The 25,719-nt window shown below is 37.3% G+C and overlaps 4 protein-coding genes across 13 annotated transcripts; 2 read left to right on the top strand and 2 right to left on the bottom strand.

The window, feature by feature from the left end:
• Nucleotides 1-272: 272 nt before the first annotated feature.
• Nucleotides 273-2,112, bottom strand: LOC149039332 (uncharacterized). Its single transcript, XM_089185349.1, has one exon. It carries the CDS (start codon nt 1,988-1,990, stop codon nt 989-991), a length of 1,002 nt encoding a protein of 333 aa, XP_089041475.1. The 5' UTR covers nt 1,991-2,112; the 3' UTR covers nt 273-988.
• A 32-nt stretch (nt 2,113-2,144) lies between these two features.
• LOC113664601 (ribosomal L1 domain-containing protein 1) lies at nt 2,145-8,102 on the top strand. Its single transcript, XM_027180225.2, has 6 exons — nt 2,145-2,295; nt 2,381-2,523; nt 2,728-2,839; nt 3,825-3,973; nt 5,625-5,723; nt 6,251-8,102. Exons 1-6 carry the CDS (start codon nt 2,242-2,244, stop codon nt 6,480-6,482), a joined length of 789 nt encoding a protein of 262 aa, XP_027036026.2. The 5' UTR covers nt 2,145-2,241; the 3' UTR covers nt 6,483-8,102.
• Nucleotides 8,103-8,925: 823 nt separating this feature from the next.
• Nucleotides 8,926-17,983, top strand: LOC113664600 (QRFP-like peptide receptor). 4 transcript variants are annotated; one of them, XM_089185341.1, is made up of 6 exons: nt 9,264-9,386; nt 11,865-11,960; nt 12,738-12,879; nt 14,998-15,268; nt 16,039-16,293; nt 16,923-17,983. In XM_089185341.1, the coding sequence occupies exons 3-6, from the start codon at nt 12,767-12,769 to the stop codon at nt 17,304-17,306; spliced, it is 1,023 nt and encodes a 340-aa protein (XP_089041467.1). In that variant the 5' UTR covers nt 9,264-9,386; nt 11,865-11,960; nt 12,738-12,766; the 3' UTR covers nt 17,307-17,983. The 4 variants fall into 4 exon arrangements, with proteins under 4 accessions (XP_089041469.1, XP_027036025.2, XP_089041467.1 ...); XM_089185343.1 differs by lacking the exons at nt 9,264-9,386; nt 11,865-11,960 and adding an exon at nt 8,926-9,001; XM_027180224.2 differs by lacking the exon at nt 11,865-11,960 and having other exon boundaries at nt 9,233-9,386.
• Nucleotides 17,618-25,247, bottom strand: LOC113664603 (pyroglutamylated RF-amide peptide receptor). Of its 7 annotated transcripts, none has more exons than XM_089185351.1 (6): nt 25,144-25,229; nt 24,941-25,016; nt 22,145-22,288; nt 20,724-20,997; nt 19,847-20,092; nt 17,618-18,855 (listed from the first exon to the last, which is right to left on the bottom strand). In XM_089185351.1, exons 3-6 carry the CDS (start codon nt 22,255-22,257, stop codon nt 18,505-18,507), a joined length of 984 nt encoding a protein of 327 aa, XP_089041477.1. In that variant the 5' UTR covers nt 22,258-22,288; nt 24,941-25,016; nt 25,144-25,229; the 3' UTR covers nt 17,618-18,504. The 7 variants fall into 7 exon arrangements, with proteins under 7 accessions (XP_089041477.1, XP_089041481.1, XP_089041478.1 ...); XM_089185355.1 differs by having other exon boundaries at nt 22,145-22,190; XM_089185352.1 differs by having other exon boundaries at nt 24,941-25,013; nt 25,144-25,228.
• Between the last annotated feature and the right edge of the window lie 472 nt (nt 25,248-25,719).

Raw genomic sequence — 25,719 nt, 5'->3', positions numbered from 1 at the left:
GAGTGACCCTGAAAACAAATTTGTTGCGAGGGACAACCTACCATTTCCATATAATGTGTCAATCTATTCAAAGCTTCACATCTCCTAGGCATGTGGACCTATGAAGATTGGTTTGTTCAAGTTTGAACAAGGACAAAATAATCAATAAATTCATCATGACTTGTTTCACCTCAGTATAGAATAGACAGGAAGCTTTAATTTATTTCAAATAAGAATATTTTAAAAGTATTTCAGTTATTATGAAAATAAGCCATGACATCAGACAAAAAATTATTTTTACATAGAGTGATTGACAGATTTTATTAGACCATAACTTTTTCCTAAACTTAAACATTAATGAGTCCTATTTTAAGTCAAAAACCCACCAAACGGTTGAACTTCTCTCATCCACTTGACAGAAGAATTATCATGTAGTCCTAGCTCACTAATCAACCATACACTACACATAAAGAAGTGCATTTCATATTCTTGGGAAATTTTGATAGAGTAAAACAGACTACACAGTAACTGTTGAGCATTAGATGCTGAGGGTAAAATTGTGATAAAAAGCATTTTTTCCAAAGTTAAAATAAAAAGATCATTCCTAAAATAAAAGTAACTTATCCATTCTTTACAAAAATGAATTTTCTGCACACTAACAATGGCACAACAAAAACTTACTGTGGAGGGGAATTATTAAGGCTGAAAAGGGGAAGCACTTCTTAAGGGGTCATGAGACATGATACCCAAAAAAATCTACTTTTGGGGGTACTAACCCCAAGGCCCAGCTCCTTACTCTACCATACTCAAACTCACACTCACAATACTTGCACAAATATTGCAATAGAACAAGTAAGTGATGGCAAGTAAATGCCCCTTCATTACAATTTTTTGAGAAGACATCTTAACATAGAACTGAAGCTACACAAGGAAGGGTAGGGACTTCAAATAAATGTTTGATATTACTGCAAGAGTTTGACTGAGTTAAGCATGACTCATCAACTTTTTTTTAGTTTTCTTTGACATAATTTCCATCAGGTGATGCTTCTAAGGCCATAAAAAATTTCTCCCATCCAAAGTAGCTACACTCAATTATCATTGTAGTCAGAGCACAAGGCTGTCTGTCTGGTGACTTCCTGGCTTCAACCAAGGCTTCAATATAATCTTCTTTACATAAATTTGTCCAGACATTGTAAATTGGTGTGGGAAATGGATTGAGCTTTGACAAGCAGTAACTACTAAGAATGCGGCAAAGTCTTCCATTTCCATCAGAAAATGGGTGCAGATCAAGAAGTTCAAACAAAAACCAGGAACATGTCTTCAATAAGCTGTAAACATTAATGTCTTCGTTGAGTCCTCCTTTCTCCTTGATACAGGAATCATAGAGAAAGTTGTATTTGTCAAGTAAGTTAATGACTGTACTTTCCATATCGTCAGGATTTGCGTAGTGGTATATCTCTCCTTTAAATTTTGTAACTCTTGGTGTGTTACTCATTTCTCCGGGTTTTGTTAATCCTACAGGCTGGGGAATATTCTGTAGTATCAAACGGTGAGTCTCTTTAAGTAAACCGACCTCCAGGAGTCCATAATCACTGGTTCGTTCTTCACTCTTAATTTTTTCTAACAAGCTTTCATAAGCATTAATTACATTTACTGTTTCTTGCTCTTCAAGGGAGAAAGAACTGCAAGCCGACACGCGTCTTTCAGAAGAACAATTTCTGAGAAAAAATTTGGTATCCTTGAAAGTAGAGATTCCATGTCCTTCTTCGCGGTTGACATGAAAAACAAACTCGACGAGAAAATCTTTTTTAACGTTTTTTATCAACTCCTCGTGGTAGTGATTCTCCGCTACAGCTTTTTCCCAGCGCTTGTGATACTCCGTGATGCCACTGATCATTTCTGTAACCGTTTTCGGTTGTCTCTCTGAATGAGTACTTGAGTGCCACGATGGATTTTCCAAAGCGTCGAATGAAATGAGGCCCCTCACGGGATATCTATTAGTATCATCCATGACGAAAAAGTTGTTGACATTCAATGTTGTTGAAACTCGTGTTCCTTAGAAGAATTTTTTTCCCAAAGCTGGAAAGGAATTCAGTTGAATTACCCGCCGACGCTCCTTATCTTTGAGGTCATACGTCATAGGCACATGAGCGAGGCATCATAAATTAAATATAATTATGATGGTGGAGACCGCTGACGACATCGCTAGACCGTTGTTCATGTAACAACCCTCAAATTGCGCAACCACATGCTTCATTCATCATGGTGGATTTCAAGCCTAAGGCAATAAGGGAAAGTCAACTTGAGAGAAGACAGGTTTATTTTTGAGCCGATTTATTTGTCATAGTCGCCATTTCTCTTGTCAGTTCATGAGTTTCATTCATTATTTTTACTTCTTCAGGTTGAACTAGCTGTCCCTGCTCTTATGAAGTTCGCGGGTCAGAAAAGAGGCAAACAGTTACGACTTTTGAATGAACACGAGACTATTCTGTTGATCTTAGCGTTAAAGAAGATTCCAAACCCTGACAAGAAACCAAGAAGAATGTGAGTGTTAGACAAAATCTGTTAAATATTACCAAGTTAAATACCAAAAGGCAGTTTTCGATTCTCAACTTGATCGCTTCACATAAACAGCTTCGTGTTCAAGCTTGATAAATCGAAATCTTATGGTGAGGTGTCAAGTGCCTATTTGTAGAATTTTATTCACAAACTAACGCTCAAATATGGTTAATTTTTATCTTTTTACAGCCCTTTACCATACTCTTTGCATTCAGAGAATGTAGAGGTTTGTTTATTTACCAAAGAGGATAGTTCAAAAGTCAAGGAACTACTGAAATCAAAAGATGTTACAGTGAAAAAGGTATAGACAACCATATCTGGGAGAAAAACTTTGTTACAGTCCTAAAATTTTTATGGATCTTCATAAGTAGCAGTAGTATTGAAAAGTGTGGAATGGCATGACTGGGTCAGGATATATTTGGTGTAATAGGCTTAATGCAGCTCTTACTTGGTGTAGAAGACACAGTATACATCACAACAGAATTTCATCACAACTGGGAATAAGAAAACAATGATAACAATAGTGTGACGTATACTGTGTCTCCTACACTAAGTAAGAGCCCTTAATGCATATTTACATCAGAATACCCAATTTCACCCACAAGCCTCACTTTCTATGTGGAAACTAGTGAATTTTAATTAGAAAGTATTCTCAAGAACACTTGCATGAAAACAACAAGAAAGTGGCGAAGGTTGGTGCAAATGTTAGTGCAAACAAGGCATGGGGTGCATTTTCAGTATATGAAGTCAATGTGCATAAGATCTATACTCTTCCTTTGAATGATCAGTATGCATAAGTATTGAAGACTTTTGATCTTTAGAAAACCTAAGAAGCTGCTTTATCTAAAGTTTTCTTTTTCCTTTTCCTTACCAGAATAAGGAAAGAAGTAGATATGTACCAGTGTATAAAGGGAAACCATCAGTCAAGTACTTTAGATTAGTTTAATTTTAACCCTTGACAGGCATTTGCTCTACTAAGTTTTGTTTATTTGTTTTTTTGGAATCCAGCAATTGTACTGAAATGCATGTTGATTGATTAGCAGTGGGATTATATTTAAAGCAAAGAACTACCTCTAAAACTTTTGGTATTTAGAAACCTGTATTCTTATGTAAGGCAAATATTTTAAGAATCAGACGTGTAATTGTTCCATTTGATGACTGAATTATATGTGTACCAATTAGCACCTGTATAAAAAAATTAAGTGAAGACCCTGAATAAATAGTATTACACAGTGGTTAGGTGCTTGAATATGCAGTTACAGTTATGGTTTTTTTCAAACATAAAGGTAATCTCCTTGACCAAGCTTCGAAAGAATTACCAGTCATTTGAAGCAAAAAGGCAGCTCTGTTCATTGTATGATGTGTTCATTTGCGATGATGCCATCTACCATCTGTTGCCAAAGTTACTAGGAAAAGTTTTCTTCTCAAGGAAAAAGTAAGTTGTAGTATTTATTAAGTGCTACACACTTTCCTTTTGAACCCTTTAATTCCCATGAGCGATTAAGAGAGAATTTCTCCTTACCTTATCAACACAATATTAAGCAGACAATTGATGAGAATTAAGGAAAATATTAATTAGAGGATTATTAGTTGATCTATAACCAAGTTATCTGAACAGAAATCATAATTATTATATGGCAGACAGTAGGAGAATTACTAACGAGATCCTGGGAGTGAAGAGGTTAAGTCACAGTACATTAAAGCATATTTGTACCTACACTTACTTGGTTGGAAAAGTGGTTGGATAGTTTGCAAGGTGGACTGTGGATTAATGTTTAGTTTATTTTCAAACATACCTTGGAATAATTTTATACTTTAAAACTCAAAAGAAATAAGAGAACACAGGGCGTGAAATTGCGCTTAATACAGCCTCCAATGCGACTAAATTTTTCTCTTTGGCAACCAAATCCTGAAAATTAGTCACCAAATTGGCAACTAAAATGCTTCATTATAACCTTACCTGGAGATATAATGAGTTAAAAAGATTTGCAAAGATAAATCCGCGACAAACTTCCTCGTTCAGTTTGATTCCAAAACGCAGCACATGCATCTCGATTGATGACTAGATGCCATCTTGAATTTAAGTGAACTTGAACGTTGTATATGTTCCATCCTAGTGTCTACTTTTTTGTTGCATGTAAAAGATTTTTTTCCTAACTTAATTTTCAAGGGTCTATCTATAATGCTGACAGCAGAAAAAAGGGTTTTGTTTGTCTTTAAAAATGGCAATCAACTTTCTTTGAATTGGCTACCACTTTGAAAGATTTAGGAACCAAGTGGTTTCAGAAAAGAAATTAATTTCATGCCCTGGAACACTAAACAGGGTCATAGATTTGGGGGAAAAAGTAGAGAATTGAAATGGATTGCAGTTGTGCATCTGAGAGGACTTCAATATTGAATATTTCCTCCTTTTTTCAAGTTTTATCAAAATTTAACATTTTACAACTTTGAATTTTACAATGACGAACCCATAATTTTTTACATGCACATTGAACTTACAATACATTAAATATTCTGACCTACATGTAGCCCGTTGAGAAGAGATACGTCACTTAAAGTTCCAATTTACATTCACAATTACATGTACTTTGTATGGATGAATACAGATCCATCTTTCCAAGTTTATCCAACTTGAATGTTGTCCAGGTCATTTTCATTGATTAACCCTTTAACTCCCAGAAGTGATTAACATAAAACTTCTCCCTAAAATATCCATACATTCTTCAGCAAACAGGTGATCAGAATATTCAAACTTATCAGGTTGAAGCTGCTATCTTGATCTAGCACCAAGTTCTCATAACTAATATACAAGGAAATGTGTAGCAGCTAGAGGGGAGAATTAACAATCAGATCTTGGGAGTTAAAGGGTTTAACACAGACATGTTACTGTGATGATTTGAATGAAACAAATAGACATGACATGTTAAACTGGTAGTAATTTAAAGTAATATGACAATTATCAGATGTTTAAACTATGAGGCTTAATTTGATTTTCATCTTGGACATTTGTCATCTAGGGAATGTTAATGTATAAGAAGTTAATCATGAAGAATTGTGTTTTCTTGTGTGTACTTCTTTCATCGCAGATTTCCCATCCCAGTTAGTTTAAAGAAAGTAAACTTGAAGAAGGAAATTGATAAGGTTCTTAACTGTTCTTTCATGACACTGGGGCATGGATCATGCAGGTAAGCCCTAGAATAACCCATTTTATTATTTTTTTATCAGTCAGTACATGAGCTGTGATTGGTCAATTTAGCAGGCCATTTTTCACTGTACAACCTGCTTAATTCTTGAGTTTATTTTGATTGACATCTTCCTCCTCTATTTTAAACTAGTGATATGATAAATATCTTACTAACTTTGTTTTCTTGGTTCATTTGCAAGTCACAAAACCTTGTTTTTTCTGCTCAGATTTATGGTTGGTGTGCCTGGTGCCTGGGCCATGAATATGAGCAGGAAAAACTTGGTCTATAACCCACAGTATAGACTTAAAACTTGGTTTGTAAGAGGTGTAGACAATTCTCCTCCAAACTGGATGAGTTTTATCAGAACTCAGAGGGGTTGTATGTGTGGTAATTATTAATTCCCACATTGTTAGAAAGCTCTTACTCAATATGTTCCGTCAACACCAGTTGCCCATTGTTGTTGTTCCATTGTGCAGGTTTTCTCTTGTAAAATGAAGAAACTAAAATACATAATCGTTGCTTTGCAGTGCAATTAAGGTGAGCCATACTGGACAATCAATTGAACAAGCTGTAGAGAATGTTGTCAGTGCTGTCAGTGAAATCACCAAGATTGTCCCAAGAGGATGGAATAACATTCAATCCCTAAACCTCAAAACATCAGATTCAATAGCTCTTCCACTCTATACATCACTACCTGAAAAATCTCACATCATAGAGGACTCACAGCCACCTGCTAAAAGAAGGAAAAAGGAGACATGACCACTGCCATTATCTAGACTGCTTAATGTAAAGAACCTCATTTTGAGGTTCTTGAGAAACTATTTCTTTGAGTGAAGAAGGAACAGAAATTGGTGGTTTGGGATATAAGGAAGGAACATATGAGATTTCAGTGTTAGTTAACCCTTTAACGACCTAGATGTTTTTGTCACTTCTCCCCTCCAGCTGCTACACACTTCCTTGTAGATTAGTGATGAGTATTTGGTGTTAGATCAAGATAACAACTTTACTTGATGAGTTTAAGTATAGGAAATCGTATGAACGCGAGTGCATTTCGTGATTTATGGGCACAAGTGATGTTTTGAAAGTTCTCAATATTGCACGAGCCGTGGGCGAGTGCAATTTGAGAACGTTCAAAACATCACGAGTGACCATAAATCACAAAATGCACGAGCAGGTTCATACGATTTTTTATTTATTATATTCTCGACAAAATTACTCCATCGCGCTACTCTGCACGCCTTACGTACTACAAAAAACACTTCAATGGGTTCCAAAGTGCTCACATGTTTTATTTGAACCAATCAAAAATGTAATGTTGTGACAGGTAAATCAAGTGTGAAGTTCTTGAAAGTTTCTCAGAAAATATTACAAGCCGAACTGTCAGCCATTTTTTATAATTTGGTGTTCAAATTTGGCGCTTCCCCAGTGTTTCCATGGCAACTTTTCCGTATTGCACTCTATAACCTCTATTGCACTCTATAACCTATTTATGCACTCATCATTGACCAATCAGAAACACGATATTTTGTTGAGTATATAATAAGTATTCTTATCACCTGTTTGCTAGATGATTTATGAATGTTATAGGAAGAAGGTACATGTTAATCACTTGAGGGAGTTAAAGGGTTTAAGTTTTTCTGGGTATAAACCAAACTGCATAGCTGGAAGATTAGTGGTATTTAACTCCCAAGATCTGATTGTTAATTCTCCCCTCTAGCTGCTACACAATTCCTTGTGGATTGGTTTTGAGAATTTGGTGTTTGATGTAGATAACAACTCTTAAGTGTTCTCATTACCAGTTGGCTGGATTTTGTGTGGATATTATCAGAAGTTACATGTTAATCGCTTTTGAGGAAGGGATTAAAATGCAGGATCAAATGTGACTGGTGAAGCTGTGAGATGAGATCCAGCTGAATTTCTCAATTTTCTCATTCCTGTTGTCTTTTCAACTTATTAGCTCAAGGGAAAAAAAAACCTTTCTTACCTCATAGATTATGCAAGGTTTGCTTAAATGTAAATTGTAATTTTGCCAACAATCCTTTCACTCTCAGGAGTGAGCAATAAGTAATTTATTCTTGCAATATCATTTCAATGTTCAGCATGAAGGTGATTCGAAGAAAATGTTAACACGGAATAATTTTTTATTTTGCTCTAAATTCTTAAAGCTGAATTTGTAAGAAACTTGTGATAGACAGTGCGGAGAATTGATATGTACAACATAGTAACTTCGTTAAAATCAGTAAGATGCTGAGAATTTGGGGTCTTATCTAAGACACCTCACTGGTTTGGTCGTTATCCAACAAACTATGCAACTTTGTTCAGTTTGATTCTTTGAAGTCTCCTATTCCTGTCATTAAATTGAAACAAATCTAATGTAAAGATGGTTGTCAAAATGTTATGTATTTATGATAAATCAAATGCACTTAATTATTTCCAGACGATCACATTCGTCTCGTTAATTGAAGCTAAAGTGAATTTGGTATATTAAATTAAGTTTTACAATTTTCTGTCCAGACTTTTACGGAACGTAGCGAAAGTCCATGTTTTTTATGCGTATTTGTGATTGAAAACAGAAACTTAATACCTAGATAAATTACGTGCGAAAAAAAGCTTTTTCAAACTTACCTTTAAATCATGACGTCAAGGAAAAGAACAAAGGGCGAATTCGATGTATCGAAAGAGCTATTAGCAATTACACAGGCACTTATCACGCTTTCTACTTTGACGATAGAAAAAAAATTGACTTGGAAGTTAACGATAAATCAAGTCCGTGAAAGACCGCCCCTTTCAAAGATTCTGTGATGCACAAACCCACAGGAGATAATGAGGTAACATGCAAAAAAAAAAAAAAAAAATGTTGAGAATAACGAGGCGAAAGAAGGTGCGGTCCGTAGTGTCTTTCAAATTTTAAAATGGTAGATTTATCAGGAGAAACCGCAATATTAATTGAAAAAATTCAGATCGAGAGCATGCTATTTCATTAGGAATAATTAAGAGGGCATTTCAAACGAATCCATAACAACAAAGAAGTTACTACGCTGTAGTTAAGGTGTTTTTTCTGTTTTCGAAACATCTTCAAAGTTTTTCCGAATTACGTCATTGTAAAGTAATCTTACATTTCTGCGTTATCTTTTCTTAAAAATATCCACCCGTTCGTGGAATGAAAAGAAAGTGCTGGTAAGATAAGATCTGTAATGTTTCAGACCATACGCATTCGACAGCACACGCGCGTCAAAGTTTACTTCAAAACCCTCTCTAATTATGTGTACGGACTGAAGGTTAGTGATCTTGAACTTCCTAAAGCCGTTGGTCTTGTTGCTTTCAGGATAAGAAATCTTACACATTACAAGCATCTTCAGCCAATATTGGCAAATGCATTAGACTATTTCATGTAAATGATGCATTTTTCAGGATACGAGAACAAATTGATGAGGATATCTGAGTCAATAAACTGTAGGAAAGTCACGTACTGCTACAATGACAAATAAAAAGCGATAATTTTCCATGATGTTTCAAATAAACACCACGGACATTTGTCAAAGCTTTTCACGATGCCGAGAGGGAACTTCTACGTGCATCGCACTTTTCAAGAGTTATCATCTGGAATTTCTTTCAATTAATGATCGCTGTCTCAGTAGTTTTCCATGAGTTAAATTTTTAAAGGTAAGGTGGCGCTCTTACAGTGTAGGCTTTTTACAAACATCTGTGAATGATTGATATGATGACATGTGACTGATTTTTTCTCCATTCTAATTTGGTGCGAGGTTGAATTAATCAAGTTGCATTTCTGCTTCAGTTTAAAGACAGTTTGTTAGAAGGTTGTTAATATCTGTTCATTCTTTGCCCAGTGAAGAGTTGACTAACAGTGTGAGCAGCAGTCTACAACTGATCACAATGATAAAAACAAACATTGGGACAGACAGAAACCAATGATGTCGCCAATCCTTAAATTTTCACAGAGCATGAAATTATTTCTTGGGAATCAAGTTTAGTAAGTGCATTAAGATCCTTAAAATTTGGCAAGGTAATTTTGTACGAAGAAGCGGGACGCGACTGCTAATGACAACAGTAAACTACAACATAATATTAACAAAACACTAGCTAGTCACGGCTTGAAGTGGAATTTAATCATAACCCGTCAATCTGCCTAAAACATTTAATCGTCAGCCGTCAAAAAGGATAAATTTTTACAGGCGATCATCAAAAGAGTAGCTCAATAATAGCCGTCAAACGCCTTAAAAGTCTTTCAGACCTCTTTCAACCTCTTCTAGCGCGCGGGCGTGCTATGAACAGTTTGTCAGTTTCAGATCTCGAAAGCATCTTTGGAGTTGTAAACTAGTCTCTCAGTGTCAAAATTATTCACTTTTTAGCCATTTCTTTTGATTTCTGCCTAAACTGACGGTTTGAAAATATTTTAATATTAAATTCATATTTCGTTATTCAAAACTAGCTTTCCGCATCGATAGCTTATTCCTGACCGTGCCACTTGTCGCTCTAGTTTATGGTGATGTTGACGAGTTTTTTATCACCAAATGCGACGGGTCTTACAGAGAGTGACAATTTTATTGCAAAGAGTGACAGAACGAATGATAATAACTACCCACAAAAAAACTCTACTCGAAGCTGCCATAACTTTGTCCGGAGACGGAGAAGCAACTAAAACGTACGGTGAGACGTGTTGTGACAGAGAAAAATATCTCCCAAATAACCATTAATCGTTGAATACACTAAAATATCACTGTCAACCGTCAAAATTGCAAAAAATCAATCGTCAACCCTCAGCCGAGTCCCCCCTCTAGTAACAGAGTGAAAAGAAGCCTAAACTGAAAAAAATATCAGTGAAGAAGACAAACTGACTCTGTTAAAAAAAAATTTCGTTGTCAGCGCCTGAATTTTAACGGAGATTACAATTATTTCTTTGGAATCAACCTGAATGAGTACTAATTCCTTAGCTGAGTACTAATTCCTTAGATAGAAGAACGAAGGAAAATATCAGTGTACTACAGCATATATATAGTCTGCATGTGATAATTAACGAACAAGAAATTCACTTCAAAGGCATCGACGAACACGCCAACGGTTTAGCCCGACTTTGCAAGAAATGTTTCGAGCGCATACAACGGAGTTGAGACGTGAGACAGACCGTAGCATTAAAACTTATGAGGTCGCTCTGATAAAAAGTACTCAATATTATAAGAAGCATTTTTAGCAGCGATTTCAAGGTCGAGAGAATATTATCTGTTATATTAAACAATCATTTATTCAATTTTAGTTTAATATTCCTTTTTTCCGTAAGAACTTCAAATAAATCTTTGGTAGGTGCTTAGTCAAAATTAGACATATTTTCTTATTTCTTAAGTTCTCTAGTATTGAATATAAGAGTTTCATTATTATGTGCATGGCTGTGTGCGCGTGGATGTGGTTTTTTATCATTTTTTTTTCTTAGCGAATCCTTTTCCCGCAAAGTGGGGGAAAACAAGAAATGATGATCATTTCTTGTTTCCCCGACTTTGCGGGAAAAGCAGCGATGTGAATTCGCTAATGCGCTTTAATTGGAGAAAAATAACTGAAACAGGCAACATGTTCATGTTGTTATTTAATAGTTTCTGGTTCGATGTTGGGATCGAACACTGAAAAATTTCTTGTCTCTTATTTTCTGGTTTTGATATTCGTTCTCAAGATATAGGTTCCTTTAAAACTCAACTTCCTTAGACAAATATCGGTGTTAATCCAGATGAACTGAGCGAAATGTAACTTCCTAGTGTATTTTGCAATGTGTTTGACGCACAGGCGTCAATTAGCTCTCACTACTTATTCTTGCTGCTTTGGGCCTGAGACACCTGTCCTGAAATTTTAGCATGGTTTAATGGTTCCTGGAGACAAGCCTCTGTCTGCCTCTCATACGTGATAATCAATTCGAAACGAATCTGAAAATATTAATTGCACCAACATGAACTACGCAAAGAATATTGATGATAACCGAAACTAATTCATCGGGTAAATTTCAATTTCAAACACCACGGCTCGGAAAGTAATGAACATACCCAATATTAGAGAAAGATCATAAAACATGACCAGTCATCTGTCTCCAGTTCAAGTAACTTCCTCATTAATATGGATATACCTATAATTTTTAATTAGGCGAGGGCTTTTTAGGTTTTGAAAGGACTAAGCCATTTAAATCGACACAGAACAGGTGCCTTGCTGATCATCGCACAACAAGTTCACTATAAAAAGGTAAGAGCGAGCGTGCTAGGAACTTGAAAACCTTTTACAATTCACTTTACTGAAACATGCAGAAAAACCAGCGCAATGTTGTGTACCCGCTCGTTCGATATCGAGGAGACAGTAAGATTTGCAGTTGCAGCCAGAGCAAATAAACACACACCAGCTCAACTAAAACTGAGAAACATTTGAAGCAAAACCTGACCGTGAAAATGAAACCGACCAAAATTGAACGCGTCCTGCATCACATAATTCGGAATTTCCACTAATTTATACTTAGAAAGGCCATGAAACGGATCCAATTACACTGCGTTTTGGACCAATGAAGTTTTCTATAATCATTGAACTCGGATCCTCAGTAGCGCCGGCGAAAGGTTTGCACTGGGTTTGGCTCGTGATCAGTGGTGATCTATTTGCGCCCTCACCGGCCAGCGTTTCGCGAGGCTTCAACTTTCTCGCGAGGGAAGAATCCCTCGTGCCACAGTCCCATCTCACAGCGACATTCAGAAATTTTGTCACAGGAGAGTCACATAGGTGCATGGTATAGAGAATGACGTTAGAGCGGAACTCGCCCGCTATTGGCCATAGTTAACCACGTTGGTCTTTTCAAAGTCTATGAACTCAGCCTGTGCTAAACTTACCTAAAATAAACACAAATACTAAAAACACTGATCATTTTTGTGTGATTTTTATTTTTATTTGACGTGTGCATTTAGGTTCTTACCTGGTAGTTAACATCAGGTATATATTTAGCTATTCATTTGTTCCCTTCCGTTTACTTTTTTGCAGATAGCGCGTCTTAATACGATCTCTCCACCATGTCTGAATCGACCTCAGCTGCCGTAACGACAATATCATTTATTTTAGTCGTTACAAATGTGATAGGAAACTCACTTGTTTGCTGGATCATAAAAAAGAACCGAAATATGAGGTATGTCGGATACAAGAGGCGTTTGAGAAATATATGTTATTTGCCGGCTGGGAGGTTCGTATAGTGAAAAACTGTGACCGAGGTCTTGAAAATACTGCCCGAGGCCGTAGGGCGAGGGCAGCATTTTCAAGACCGAGGTCACAGTTTTTCACCATACGGACCGACCCTTAGCCGGTAAATAACATATTTATTGTTTTTAAACTTGACGAAATTCTTTCCGAAAGAACCCGAATGATTTATGGACGTAAATACGGCAAGATCTTCCATAGACTGAACAATTTTTGAGTGGGTAAATGGTAGTTAAAATAGAGGTGATGCAAATTTAAGAGAGATGCCTCAGCGAAACATTTTCATTTCCGTAACGATAAAGGTGATTTAAAAGGCTTCCAAACAAACTTTGAAACATTATTTTTACAAGTATCTGTCACAATCTGACACCTGTCAATTAGAGAGCGCGCAAGAAAAAAAAAAGCGTAGGAACATTTGAAAACAAACAGAACTAGTTTGGCAAGGACTGTCACGACAATGTTTTCTTCAAAATCAGTTAATGATCTAACGGAAAATATTATTCACTCTCATCGACCATTCATTCATGTACGAAGATTTACCTCTGTTCATTAAGTAAACGGCGGGGAAAGTAATTGTGAGTAAATTCAATTTTTTTTATTTTGAAGTTGTGAGAGTTTGCTCGTTTGTTTGCTGTAATGGCGTGTTTAACTCTGATCTTTCCTTCACAAAAACTAAATTCGAACGGCACACTCCAACGAGACACAAGAGAATGTAATGCGGCCTTTTCTCAAAAAATTCCTTCAATTTCTGTTGTGCAATTTAAGGTACAAATGTCCAAATTGAACGGAATTGGAAAGACTCACCACGAGCGTATATTTGTTGTAGAACTTAAATTAAAACTTCGCTCGCTCTTTCACTATGAACAAATTGCTCGAGAAAATTCAGATATTAAATGAATGAAAGTTCCATCGTTCAGTTTAACTGTAACCAAATACCTCACGTTTCAACTTTCTGGGTACTTTTTGTGAACGATTAAAGTTAATTGCAGACGGTTTTTAGGCCGCTTGTCAACCAACGTAATGACACTATTGTTTATACAAATTCATTCTGAAACCAATATTTTTCTGTCAACCAAAGTGATTTGAGAGATGAAAGTTCCATCGTTCAGTTTAACTGCAACCAAATACCTCACGTTTCAACTTTCTGGGTACTTTTTGTGAACGATTAAAATTAATTGCAGACGGTTTTAAGGCCGCTTGTCAACCAACGTAATGACACTATTGTTTATACAAATTCATTCTGAAACCAATATTTTTCTGTCAACCAAAGTGATTTGAGAGAGACAAAAGAGAGGATTCATAAGTTATTTATCGGCTTGAGGTAGTGACCGACTTGTTTGCTTTAAAATACTGCCCAGCCGGAAAACGAGGTATATTTATGAAAAATGACAACGAAAGTTGGGATGTACTCGGCGACTCACGAAAGCGTTACCGTGGCCCGTGGGCAGAGATAGGAAAATACTGACCGGGTAAAGAACCAATCAGATTGCGAGATTCGTTACCGTGCCCTCTAAAAAAACAATAATAGGAATTAAGTACTCTTGACTAAAATTTGCAAAATGGATGATTTTCATCGTCGACCTGTTTTTATGTGTCAGGAGGGTCAGTTTCCCAGTTTCCGCTGAGGAAGCTGTGGCGCAGGGCGGGGGGGGAGGGGAGTAAACTGTGGTGCTGGGCGGGGGGGGAGGTAAACTGTGGTGCTGGGCGGGGGGGTACTACAAGGAAAACTCAGAATTCATGAACACAAAGCATATTCAATTACGGGTATTAGGTTGATTTACCATTGTGTTTTGAGCTTTACTGAAAATAGTTATACCTTTCCCAAAGCTCCGTGCCTTACTGGCTTGTGTGGTTGTTTGTTGCTCGTATTTGATAACATGATTCTGACAGCGTGAAAGTACACCGCCTATTTATCAAAACATTCGCATATACGCAGACGTTTGACCGCTGTGTTCAACGGGAATTGCTCGATACCGCGGGTTGGTTGTTCAGTTTTGTTTTCATTCTCATTTTTTCTTTTCTTTCCTTTTTTTTTTTTTCAATCCCACAGAATATCCTTGAATTATCTACTTGTCAACCTGGCTGTAGCAGACATCTTGTACGCGGTGTTCATAGCACCAAAAGTTCTTGTCAAATTGACTGTCTCCCACCCTGACGGGCTGACAGGGATATTCCTGTGCAAATTGGTGACAGGTGGAAATCTTGCGTGGGTTGGAAGCGCTTCCTCGATTGTTACCCTGGTTGCCATCTCGGTTGAGCGATATTATTCGGTCATGTATCTATTTAACAAAAAAGGAAAACTCACCAGGCGTAGACTTAAGGTCTGTTAACAGTGTAGTTAGCCTGTTAACCTGAGTGGAACTTGATTACTGTCCCTTGATTAGTTCTCTTATTTTTGTCCGTTACTACTCAGAGAGGTTACATAGCAGGTATGAAAAGAAAACCAACAGAAAAATGACAGAGGAAAAAAAAACAAAAATGGAAAAAAATTATTCCTTACGTGTATTATGGCAAGTTTATATTCTATTGATTGTGGTACCTAATTTTCGGGAAAAATATCATGAAAATAATAACAATAATAATACCTTTATTTATGTAGCAGTCGTATCCTCTGCTCAAGGCGCTTACAATCATACAAAATCATACGTTATTAATTAAAAATTTACCAATTTACAACCATATCCTACTATATGATACTTAAACATAGCTAAAATTCATACTGATTAAAAAAGAAAAACAAAACTAAAGCCAGCCATATCTTATTATATTATACTTAAACATAGCTAAAATTCACAATGATTAAAAAAGAAAATTGAAACTAACGCAATATATATAAAACTATAAAAATAATGTCCTGCTTAGCTTGCTCCTCTTGAAAAGTGCCATCCAAATAACTTAAAAATCGTGAAATCACTTTTTGTTTCCAGGTTTTTCATCCACCTCTAACTCTTTGACTTACCGGCTCTGTTTTCCGGGCTCGCGCTCAGATATGATCAGTACGCGGCTTCTTTCGCTTAATCTCTCGACATCTCGCGCATATGTTGTGACAGCGATAAAAATGAAATGGCTAAACTTTATGATTTTTCTTTAGGTGATCATTGCTATTTCGTGGATATTCTCTTTAATCTTCAATTTGCCGGTGTTCTTGGTCAGGTCCTTTGATGATAAAAGCCAGCAGTGCTTTCTAAGCTATCCGGAGGAGTGGATTATTAAGGCTCGGGAAACGGCTTGGCTCGTCTTGACAGTTGTTCCCTTATTGATAATGATTGGCCTATACTACAGAGTCGTGCACCTTTTGTGGTTCAAAAATTGTGGTGGGGACAGTCAGTTCAGCAGCAAACAAAAGGTACGGCCAGGTTTACTAATGTTCTAAAAGGAACTGTGGTGCAGCGTCGGTGGAAAGGGGTGGGGGTGGAGGGTAGGGGGTGGGGTATTACAAGGTAATCCGGTTTTACCGGCTGAGTTGACAAAGCGAATTGGCCACCCTAAAGCTGACGTTTCGAGCGTTAGCCCTTCATCGGATTCGCACTGACGAAAGGCTAACGCTCATGCGTCAGCCTTAGAATCTTTTTACGGAGGTCAGTTCACATTATAAACCCAGTTGATAAAACCGAATCATTTCTACCGATACTTACCCTGGTTTCATCGGCATGAAGCGACAAGAAGTGATCACTTCTCCTAAGATTAACCCCTAAGGCTTGTCCTCCACAAATACACCCCTTTCCGCAGTCTCCATGACAGTTTTCTGGCACATGTCTCTTTCATAATTCGAGGTGGGAAGAAACACTCCGGGTGCCATCTCACCCGAATGTCTTGTTTAGGTACACAACAGAACGACCCCGCCATGACTTAAACCCGAAACCTCTCGATCAGTTTTTCTAGTACACCACATCTCACCCAGTTACTATATAATTTCACGAGATAAGATATCGATATTTACTTTCTAATGTTAATGTGATATTTATTGATCTAAAGGGTGTGCTGAGAGTACGAAAACGAGTGACTCTAACTGCGATAACCGTCAGTGTCATCTTTGGAATCTGCTGGGGGACGAGTTCATTTATCTATTTTATGATTTACGTGATATCCTGCGACTTTGGAGCAATCGTTGTAACAGTTGCAGACATTTTGATTCTTTTCAATTCCACTGTCAATCCGTTTGTGTATGCGTTGTTAAATCACCAATTCAGAGAAAAAATGAGAGGGAAAACATGCTGCTCTCGTTCCTCGCCATTCAGAATCCATCATATAAGGAACCCACCGAGCAAAGAGTTAGCGGATGATAGTGTCGCTCACTTGTCGCAGACCGGAAGAATAAGAAAAAGCGTTCCAGTAAATGTTGTTTATTCTAGAACTTAGTGAATTTCAACTTGTATAACAGCATTAAATGGATTCAACAAACAAAGCTGGCAATTGTAGATTAGCTGAATATTTAGACGGTGTACGGGGCAAACTCTTCCCCAGAAATGACTGCGATCCCTTCAGCCGGCGCCACATATCTAGTAAGCGATGTAAGAAACTGGCTGATAAAAGCAAATGCCAAGAAAAATGGAGACGAATGAAGAGACACATAGCGTGTTAATCCATCTGTTTAAAATCCATTTAGTTATTTCTATCCTCATCCTTCCCACTACTGAGAAAATATGGCAACGACCTTAGCAAAAAAATGAAAATGTTTCATAGTTAGGTTTATTTGAAGGATTGTTTAAATTGCCATAAAATCCACTATAATATCGTGATTTCGTGATTACAAACTTTTTGGTAATATCCAGTTTCTGGATTTCATTATCTATCGTGTTTGGAAAATTTTTTTGAATATTATAAAAATGACAAGAACAATTTGAAAAAAAATTTACGCTAAATAATAAAGTTAAGAACAAGATTCATAATAGTTCAAGTAGATGAACAAGATTTCTTGAGTATTTGCAATGAATCCTTACTTGAAATAAGCCTGCATATGGCTCACGAGATTGCACTGTGATACAACCCGTGTTATTTCTTTTTATGTGAGAAATGATTATTAAAATTGGTAGTGATGATTGGTGTGATCTTTTTGGTTATCATTTCTGTCATTTATTTCTCTTTGATGAGAGCTCCACTAAGACTCGATCCTCTTTTCTGAGGACCAGGCCATTGAAGGATATACACTTTACCCCTATTGCTGTTACATTTATTGAGGTGTCACCAAGGCAATATTTTTTCTAGCAACTTATATTCTGTTATGGAAGATATCTATGCAATACTAGAGCGATAACTGCGTTTTTTTCGCGCTGCGCGTGTAGTATATTCGTATCCGATCTGAAATATTATATTAAAGACTCTGATCACTTTTCACCCTACTATTCTATTGAAAGGGAAGAAAATTTATCCCTAGTGCTGTCATATTTATTCAGGTTTCACCTCTATTCAAGGGACTCTTTTCCAGTCCTAACGACGTTCTTCTAGATGACAGCTCCATTATGAATCAGTCCTCTTTTCAGGGGACCATGCCATGCCATGAAAAGGACCCTTTTTCGAGTCTCAAGGATATTCCTTTACATAAAAGGTCCACTTCGAATCAGTCTTTGAATTTGGATTCGCTTGTTTTGCTCGTGTTAGTGGTGTTGTCAGTATTTACTTTTCCCTCTGTTTTATTCGAGGGCTGAATCCTGGACAATGAATGGTTGCCACAGATCATGCCCTTCATCTTCTCCTTGAACTGCTGGTTTAGCAAGGCATAAACAAAAGGATTAATAGCAGAGTTGAACAGGACCATGGTGAAAGCTACGTCAAAGGGAAGAGGGCTGATGGATACGGAAGCAACATCCATTAAGGTAAAACAAACTTGTAGTGTTGCCCAACAGATTCCAAAGATGACACTGACGATGATGACCATCAAGGTGACCCGCTTACGAACTCTCATCACACCCTGCAAATCAGAAGATACCAAGCCCTCTTACGCCATGGCAATAATGTGATTTAGAGATGAGGCGTCTGGAATTGCATTGGTTTTGTTTTTACATTGCGTTTGCGATGACAGAGCTAAAAGACGTTCGCTTATAGGTCACTGACTTATTTGCGCGGGCTCACCATTGAAACCTTAGCAACAACCACGGTAAGATGGAAGGATTTTTAAAACGATTAAAATACGGCGCGTATTTTATCCTAGATTATGACTTAACCAGAGAGTTTAAGCTCTAAACTTTCTCTGCAGACCCTCTTATAATAAAGCGAATCTTTTGATCTCCATAGTTTTACCCTTAGCACCTGCCGAGGTTTAGTTACAAATTGTTATGGTTCGATCGCAAAAATGCACGTACCCTTTCAGTGGAGAGGTTTCGATATTTGCCTTATTACCAAGATAATCGACCAAATGATAACCCATGTCTTTTCCGAAGGTTTGTGTACTTTTATCAGGTGAGTTGATTTTGGTGTTATTTTTAAAGTGAGTAGGTCGCACACCCCTTGCAATGGGTCTAATATATTTCTTTTCGGTCGTTCCTGGGAGTAATGTTTGACCCGATTTCTATTGCTCACTACTCGTCTTCAATTCATCTGATTAATGATTGTGTATTTTTTATACCATATGGAATGACGTATGTAGAACGTTTTTCGAGTGATCCTTTAAAACCAGAACTAAAGCAATCACAACATCCAATCAAAACAAGGAAAGCATCACGAGGAGCCAACGAGCACTCAGAGTAAAAGCAAGCAAACTGCATAAAGCGCGGGAAACGTGAGTGACCAAGTCACTATGCTTTTGATTTGAAATTGACTGATTGAGAAAGCGGCGCTAGTTTTCTGGACCAATCACATTTCGAAGTAAAGCAATTCCAAATAACTACCGACACAATTGAAAATTGTTGTACAGTGAATAATCTTTTCGTATGCTTTAGTGGCCCTATTGGAGTAATACTTACTTGCTGTTGGCGGGTGGCTTCGTTGCCATCGATAGTATTGGAGCACAATGCGTAAATAACCCAGGAGTATAGCACGATCATCACCAACAAGGAAACAAACACCAAGGTGGACCATGCGAAGTTGTACGCTTTTGACATCCACTTCTTGGGCCAGCTTCGCACACAAGATCGTCCTTCTTCCTCAATTATGAAAAAGAGTGGCGAGATGAATAACGTCGAAAAAAGCCAAGCACAAGGGATAATCACCTGAAACAAAGGCCCAGTAACCATTACTGACCTCTCTACAAATATTTGACCAATGATTTGAAATCAGTTTATTCTGAGGAGGAATGGTGCACGTGGTAAGAGAATACGTGATTTGAATAGTATATAATAAAGTTTCCTGGTCAATGAAACCCCTTCAATTTCGACTTCGATAAGAGAAATGAACCCGGCAAATTAAAACTGTTAATATTTAATTGAGGGTATGTAGAGGGCTGGGGTAAATCATTTACTTGCGACCAAAGGAAATATCTCTTTTTTTTGTCGTCTTGAATTAAATTTTTGCGTATTAAGTGAAGATAGATTGCCTATACGAAAAGAGCACTGCCGATATTTACCTGTATATACGGCTCGAGTGAAGCGTGGGTGGAGAGGGGGGGGCGGGGGTGGGGATGGGGGGGAGGGTGTGGGGGAAGGGAAGGGGGAGGGTGTGGGGGTTGGGGAAAGGGAGGAGGGTGTAGAATTGATAACAGTCAATCAGTTCTCATACCCAACGTCAATAGTACTATCAACTGTATTAAACACAAGACTCAAATTCTTATAAGTGCCACAAAGCGGCGGATTGCATTCATTCTGAAATGCTATGTATGTGTAGACTCAGTTATTGATAACTTACCCTAAGTTTTTGTGTAGTGACGTTTCTTTCGCTATTGAAGGGATAAACAACAGCATAATATCGTTCAAATGCGACAGCGACCAGTGTGATTATCGAAGACACTCCTCCAATCCATGCAATGTTTCCATTTGTAACAAATTTGCATAAACATAGACCGATCATACCGTCTGGATGGATGGCACCAGTTAGCGTCATGATATTTTTGGGTATCATGAACACCGCGTACATGATGTCTGATATCGCCAGATTAACAATAAGATAATTTATGGGAGTTCTGTAGAAATAATGAAAGAGAAAATACGTAAATTCAGGTGAAATTCAGCTCAGGATTGCATTGATCGCAAGAGGGCGTGTGTTTGTCTGTTTTTATTTTTTATTCATATATCTTTTGCTGTTTTTTTCTGCCCTCTCTATTGTTTTTTCCTTCAAGCCCAAATTTATTTTGCAGTGGAGAGATAAAGATATTCGAGATATATTCTAGCCTTTTGTCATTTGTTTTCGTTTTGTCGAAGAAAGAATCGGACCTCGCAAGAGGCATACTTTTTCAGCAAAATAATATTCGTTCGTGATTCAGGGTGGGTTCTTTCTAGATTTTTCGGGGATCTCTAAAAACAGAAGTGTTCTAACTAAACAAAACAACTAATTTTCCGGGGGTAGATGTAACGCGAGTACCCTCGAGCTCGCGCCTTTAATATCGATTATAGAGTCTTCGCGCAGTCTCTGCGTCAGCGCATGCTTACGGAACACGGAATTTGTTTTTTACGCAAGAAATGAAGAAGAGTAAAGTGGCGATTTCATGTTGCGTTATAATATCAATTTTATTAGCAGCAGCCGGAGTTACTAATTCATATACAAACTTTCTCACGATAGTTGTTCTGAAAATCCATATTTATCATATTTCATTGATATATAAGTGCAATTTCCTGACGTTTAAATTTCGTCAAAATAGTAAAAACCATGCACAAAACCATGATCGGTTTTTTTTTTCATCGCAAAGATTCAACGAGGATATTAAAAATCCATTGCAGAAATATAACGGAAACGAACAACAGCGGAAACGCCCTGACTTAAATATGACGGAAACATGACTTGACATTTCCGTTCCGGAAATATGATGGAAACTTGATAGAATCGCCAAAACTTGATATAACACGTTTCCGCAAAACGTAAATGTAACGGAAACATGAAACTCGATGTTTTTTTCACGTTTAAGAAATGAGGAAACGTGAGATTTCGTCCTGTGCTCGCAGAACAGAAACCACGACGGGACTCAAAGCTGCTCGCATTCTATATGCTGAAGTTAAGGCGTGTCGCCGTAACAGAGGGTAAACACATCCAATCATTTGTGAAATTCTTCAGCGTTGTCGTCCGGACTGTTTAAGTCTCTATTTTACAGCCTGCTTGGAACAGGCAAAACATACCTCATATCACGATTTTTCTTTATGATCCAGCAAACCAAAGAGTTTCCTATGATATTAACAGAGGTTATTATCAAAAAAACGACTGTTATGGCGAAGGCAGCTGATGTTGACATAATGAAATTTCAGTCTGTGCGAGTTCCTGATCTGAAAAATAATGAACAAGTAAATAAATGGAGCAGTAAATGAGAGAAAAGATTATTAAAAAAAGTAATATATTCATGACAACAAGGTTTTGGAAGATAACCCCAAAAACTCTTGGGTTATTTTCCAAGGCTTTAAGGTTCGCCATGTTGAAGTTTGCCCTTTTATTGTTGTTGTCACTGTTGTCGAAGGCGTTTGGCAATACTGAATTTGTGGTGAGCGCGCAGCGCCAAATTGAATTAGCTGTACCTGTGTTCTCATTAAAAACAGTTGTGACAGCAGGAAAGGAAATTTGAAATTAGAGAGTTACGTTTATTCGACTGAGCTTTAAGAATTGCCGTCGGTTTCTATTCAGTCTTAGGCCCTGGCAACTGTTGGATGTTGCAATCTCTGTACAACGCTGAAAGCATTAAAACAGGTGACGAAAGATCTGAGAGTTCGATCTATTGAGAGAGCTCCATCATTCTTCATTACTTTTTATCTATCATAAGTCATCTTTCTTTATTGAAAGACTGTTTTAGTACGAAATTAAATGAAACAATACATCATAGTGCGGAAATGACAGGAAGTTCTCCTCTCTGATTTGTTTAAAGGCAATCCAATTTTTTCAGTTTAATTTCGTTTTTTATCGTAATTTTCGTTGTTTTTTGTCACCCGATGGCTTCAATATGACAGGAAGAAAACCTGCGTTATTTGTTCAAGCTTTGTGGAGGCCTAATTACTTTTACAGCCTTTACTTTCTCAAATCATGTGAACAGTACCCGTACAGCTAAGACGTAAGGTTAGTTTTTCATTTATCATTTACCTTTCATGTATGATATGTTTCATTAGTTGTAATAGACGAACCCGCTGCTTTTAAAATATTGTGATTCAAATGAAGAAAAAAACCCTAGCTCTTAGAAACATTAAAAGGGGCTTAGTTTGATTAAATTAACTGAATCACACCCAAGATAAATGAAGAGGCCTTCCAGCTTATTGTGAAAAGTCACACCGTGGTCTGAAATGAAGTACCTTATATCTGCAAATTTAAGTTGAGTTTGTTGAAGGAGATGACTCGCTTAGCTGTACTTGTAAACAAACCGGTCCACCTGTAGTGACGTTAAGACTCCTAATTTTTTCCTCGCCACAAAAATCCTTGGTTTTACTAGCTGGGTTGATTTTATAAATTGACTTCCGTAGAGAGATTCTATAAATGTGACGTTTCGAACGTTAGCCTTTCATCAGAGTGAATCGATGAATTATGGGTTGTGTGTGGTTTATATAGAAAAAATCGGAGCTACGCTATTGGTGGGACCTTGGTAACGTGAAAAACAAACGAATGAATTAGTTTAATGAGAGCGTTCGTCAGAGCCTTTCGCTCACACGAACGCTCGAAACGTCAGCTTTGAAACTCTATACGGTGGCCAATTTACGTTATCAGTTCATAATACTGAATTACCACGTTTATGCAATAGATGACATTTGCGGAGGTTCAGGTGAAATTATTAGTGCGATCCAATTATTTCCCAAGGTGATGAATGAAAGGATAAGTTTTTGCATTATCAACTCAGTTCATAAAACTAAATTATCTAACTAGAGATAAGTTCGGTAGCACCACTACAGGCAAAGACAATGGGTCGACTTGTGGTGTAGTCAAGCGTTTGGATTTAGGGTATATTAAAAAGTAACTTGAAATACACGAAACTCTAGGAGTGGTCAGTGGAGATGAAATTTGTCGCAGTAACCCGCAATTCTTATTTGAAGTTTGAACAACGGACAATTTGTTGGTTTGTAGAAGTGAGATCTTTCTCAACTTTTACATGAAAAGGGGTATCAGAAAAACTGTTTCAGAACTTGTTATTGACAGAGGTCGGCCCGCCAAAAAACAACTGTATCGTCTTTGTCGGCCATTTTGACAACTTAATACGTCTCTGCGCTTACTAAGACTTCCTGAGCGCCGCCCGATCTTCCAAAGAAGGGTTGGAAAATTAAGAGTTACGACTCAGTTTATTTGTATCGTGACGGCATTTCCTGATGAAAAGAAATTTTGCGAAGTCCATTTAGACTTTCGAACCTGAAGTCTCTCGAAAGTATATGAATTCGAGGTGTTAGGATGATCACAGATAAAGGCTTTCAATTGAACACGGTACCACACCGCCACACCGACGCTGTTCTACAGTTTCTTTAGAAACATACGCTCTTGACTAGAAATGGGTGTCCAGAAAAAATCACAGCAGACGGCCTGTTTGAACAACATGTGATCGAATCATGGAAACTTATTTCAGAATATATCAGACGAAGATATATTTTTTCAATGATATCGTCTTCAGCAAAGCTGATAATTAGTGTCGTAATCAAATTGTGCTGTTTAACTCACGAATAATTTTTCCTCACTCGCATTCTTGGCATATATTTTGCAGATCAGCAAAGTAGATTTTCACACTTTGAATGTTTCCTCAAAGCTGAATACGTGTGCGCTTTTTTGGTGCTCTTTGTGAAAAAAAGTCTGAAGGAGGGCTGATTCTGGTAAAAAAGAACATCAAGCGCTGGTGACCGCGTACATCAAGCCTTGACGTACGTGGTCACCAGCGAGTTCTTTTCCAAACAATTTCCACCCTAAAACACGCAAGATAACTTTTTCAATGTGGCAAGCGATGGTAATTCAGGCAAACCAACCTGAATTCGTTGTTGTTGTTCTTGTTTTCTTTCCTTTTTAGTTTTGAATAAGACAATCTCTCTTCAGCTCAACCTTCTTAGAGAAAGGATAATAAAATGTAAATTTGGGACGGAATCGCCGCCTTGCTTAATAAAACTGTGGGAGAAGCACCAATTTTTAAAACCAAAAACCAAAAATTATGAAATAAAACTATTACAAATACCTTCTAAATTTTAAAGCGACCTTCCGAAAACACATCTGTATGGTGAAATTGCTCGTTATGGTTGAATAGTCGAGCTGTAGCACAATATGTTGAATGATGTAAATTTTCAAATCATCTGGAGCTTAAGTGCTCCTCCAAGACAAAAATGAAATAAAACTAATTCAAACACGAAACCAATCACAGGAGAACAAAAATTAGCAAAACCCTTCTCGTCCCATTTAAAATCACAATAAATTAGACGGGTTTAAGAGACACGTGGTAATGATCCTATGCGCTTCACGCTTTAACCAGATGAGTAAAATCTGATTAACTTGTGGTTAAGTACATAGTCTATTGAACACGTCAACGCGTAAAAAGGGATTCTTACGTGAATAAATATAGCACACGCTGATCTCCGTCTGCGTACCTCCGTCTCCTGTCTTTTGCATTAAAAAAAAAACATATCAGTACATTATGAGTGATCTCTTTAACTCTTTAGGGTCAAAACTGAGGGATAAGACATTATCTAGATTGACGCATTGTGAATTTTCAGCTCATTTTTCGAGTAAATAATATTATGAATACTCTCTATTTAAT

The sequence above is a fragment of the Pocillopora damicornis genome, chromosome 10, assembly GCF_964200805.1.
Source record: "Pocillopora damicornis chromosome 10, jaPocDami1.2, whole genome shotgun sequence".
NCBI classification, from domain to species: Eukaryota; Metazoa; Cnidaria; class Anthozoa; order Scleractinia; family Pocilloporidae; genus Pocillopora; species Pocillopora damicornis.
Note: the sequence above shows the minus strand (reverse complement) of the source record. Positions and strands in the feature narration are given on the sequence as shown.

Coding starts and splice junctions, on each gene's coding strand:
- LOC149039332 (XM_089185349.1), bottom strand. CDS start 1,990: ATGGATGATACTAATAGATATCCCGTGAGGGGCCTCATTTCATTCGAC.
- LOC113664601 (XM_027180225.2), top strand. CDS start 2,242: ATGGTGGATTTCAAGCCTAAGGCAATAAGGGAAAGTCAACTTGAGAGA. Junction 2,524..2,727: donor GACAAGAAACCAAGAAGAAT/GTGAGTGTTAGA, acceptor ATCTTTTTACAG/CCCTTTACCATACTCTTTGC. Junction 3,974..5,624: donor GTTTTCTTCTCAAGGAAAAA/GTAAGTTGTAGT, acceptor CTTTCATCGCAG/ATTTCCCATCCCAGTTAGTT.
- LOC113664600 (XM_089185343.1), top strand. CDS start 12,767: ATGTCTGAATCGACCTCAGCTGCCGTAACGACAATATCATTTATTTTA. Junction 15,269..16,038: donor TCACCAGGCGTAGACTTAAG/GTCTGTTAACAG, acceptor ATTTTTCTTTAG/GTGATCATTGCTATTTCGTG. Junction 16,294..16,922: donor AGTTCAGCAGCAAACAAAAG/GTACGGCCAGGT, acceptor ATTGATCTAAAG/GGTGTGCTGAGAGTACGAAA.
- LOC113664603 (XM_089185353.1), bottom strand. CDS start 22,257: ATGTCAACATCAGCTGCCTTCGCCATAACAGTCGTTTTTTTGATAATA. Junction 20,093..20,723: donor TCACTACACAAAAACTTAGG/GTAAGTTATCAA, acceptor CCTTTGTTTCAG/GTGATTATCCCTTGTGCTTG. Junction 18,856..19,846: donor AAGCCACCCGCCAACAGCAA/GTAAGTATTACT, acceptor TCTGATTTGCAG/GGTGTGATGAGAGTTCGTAA.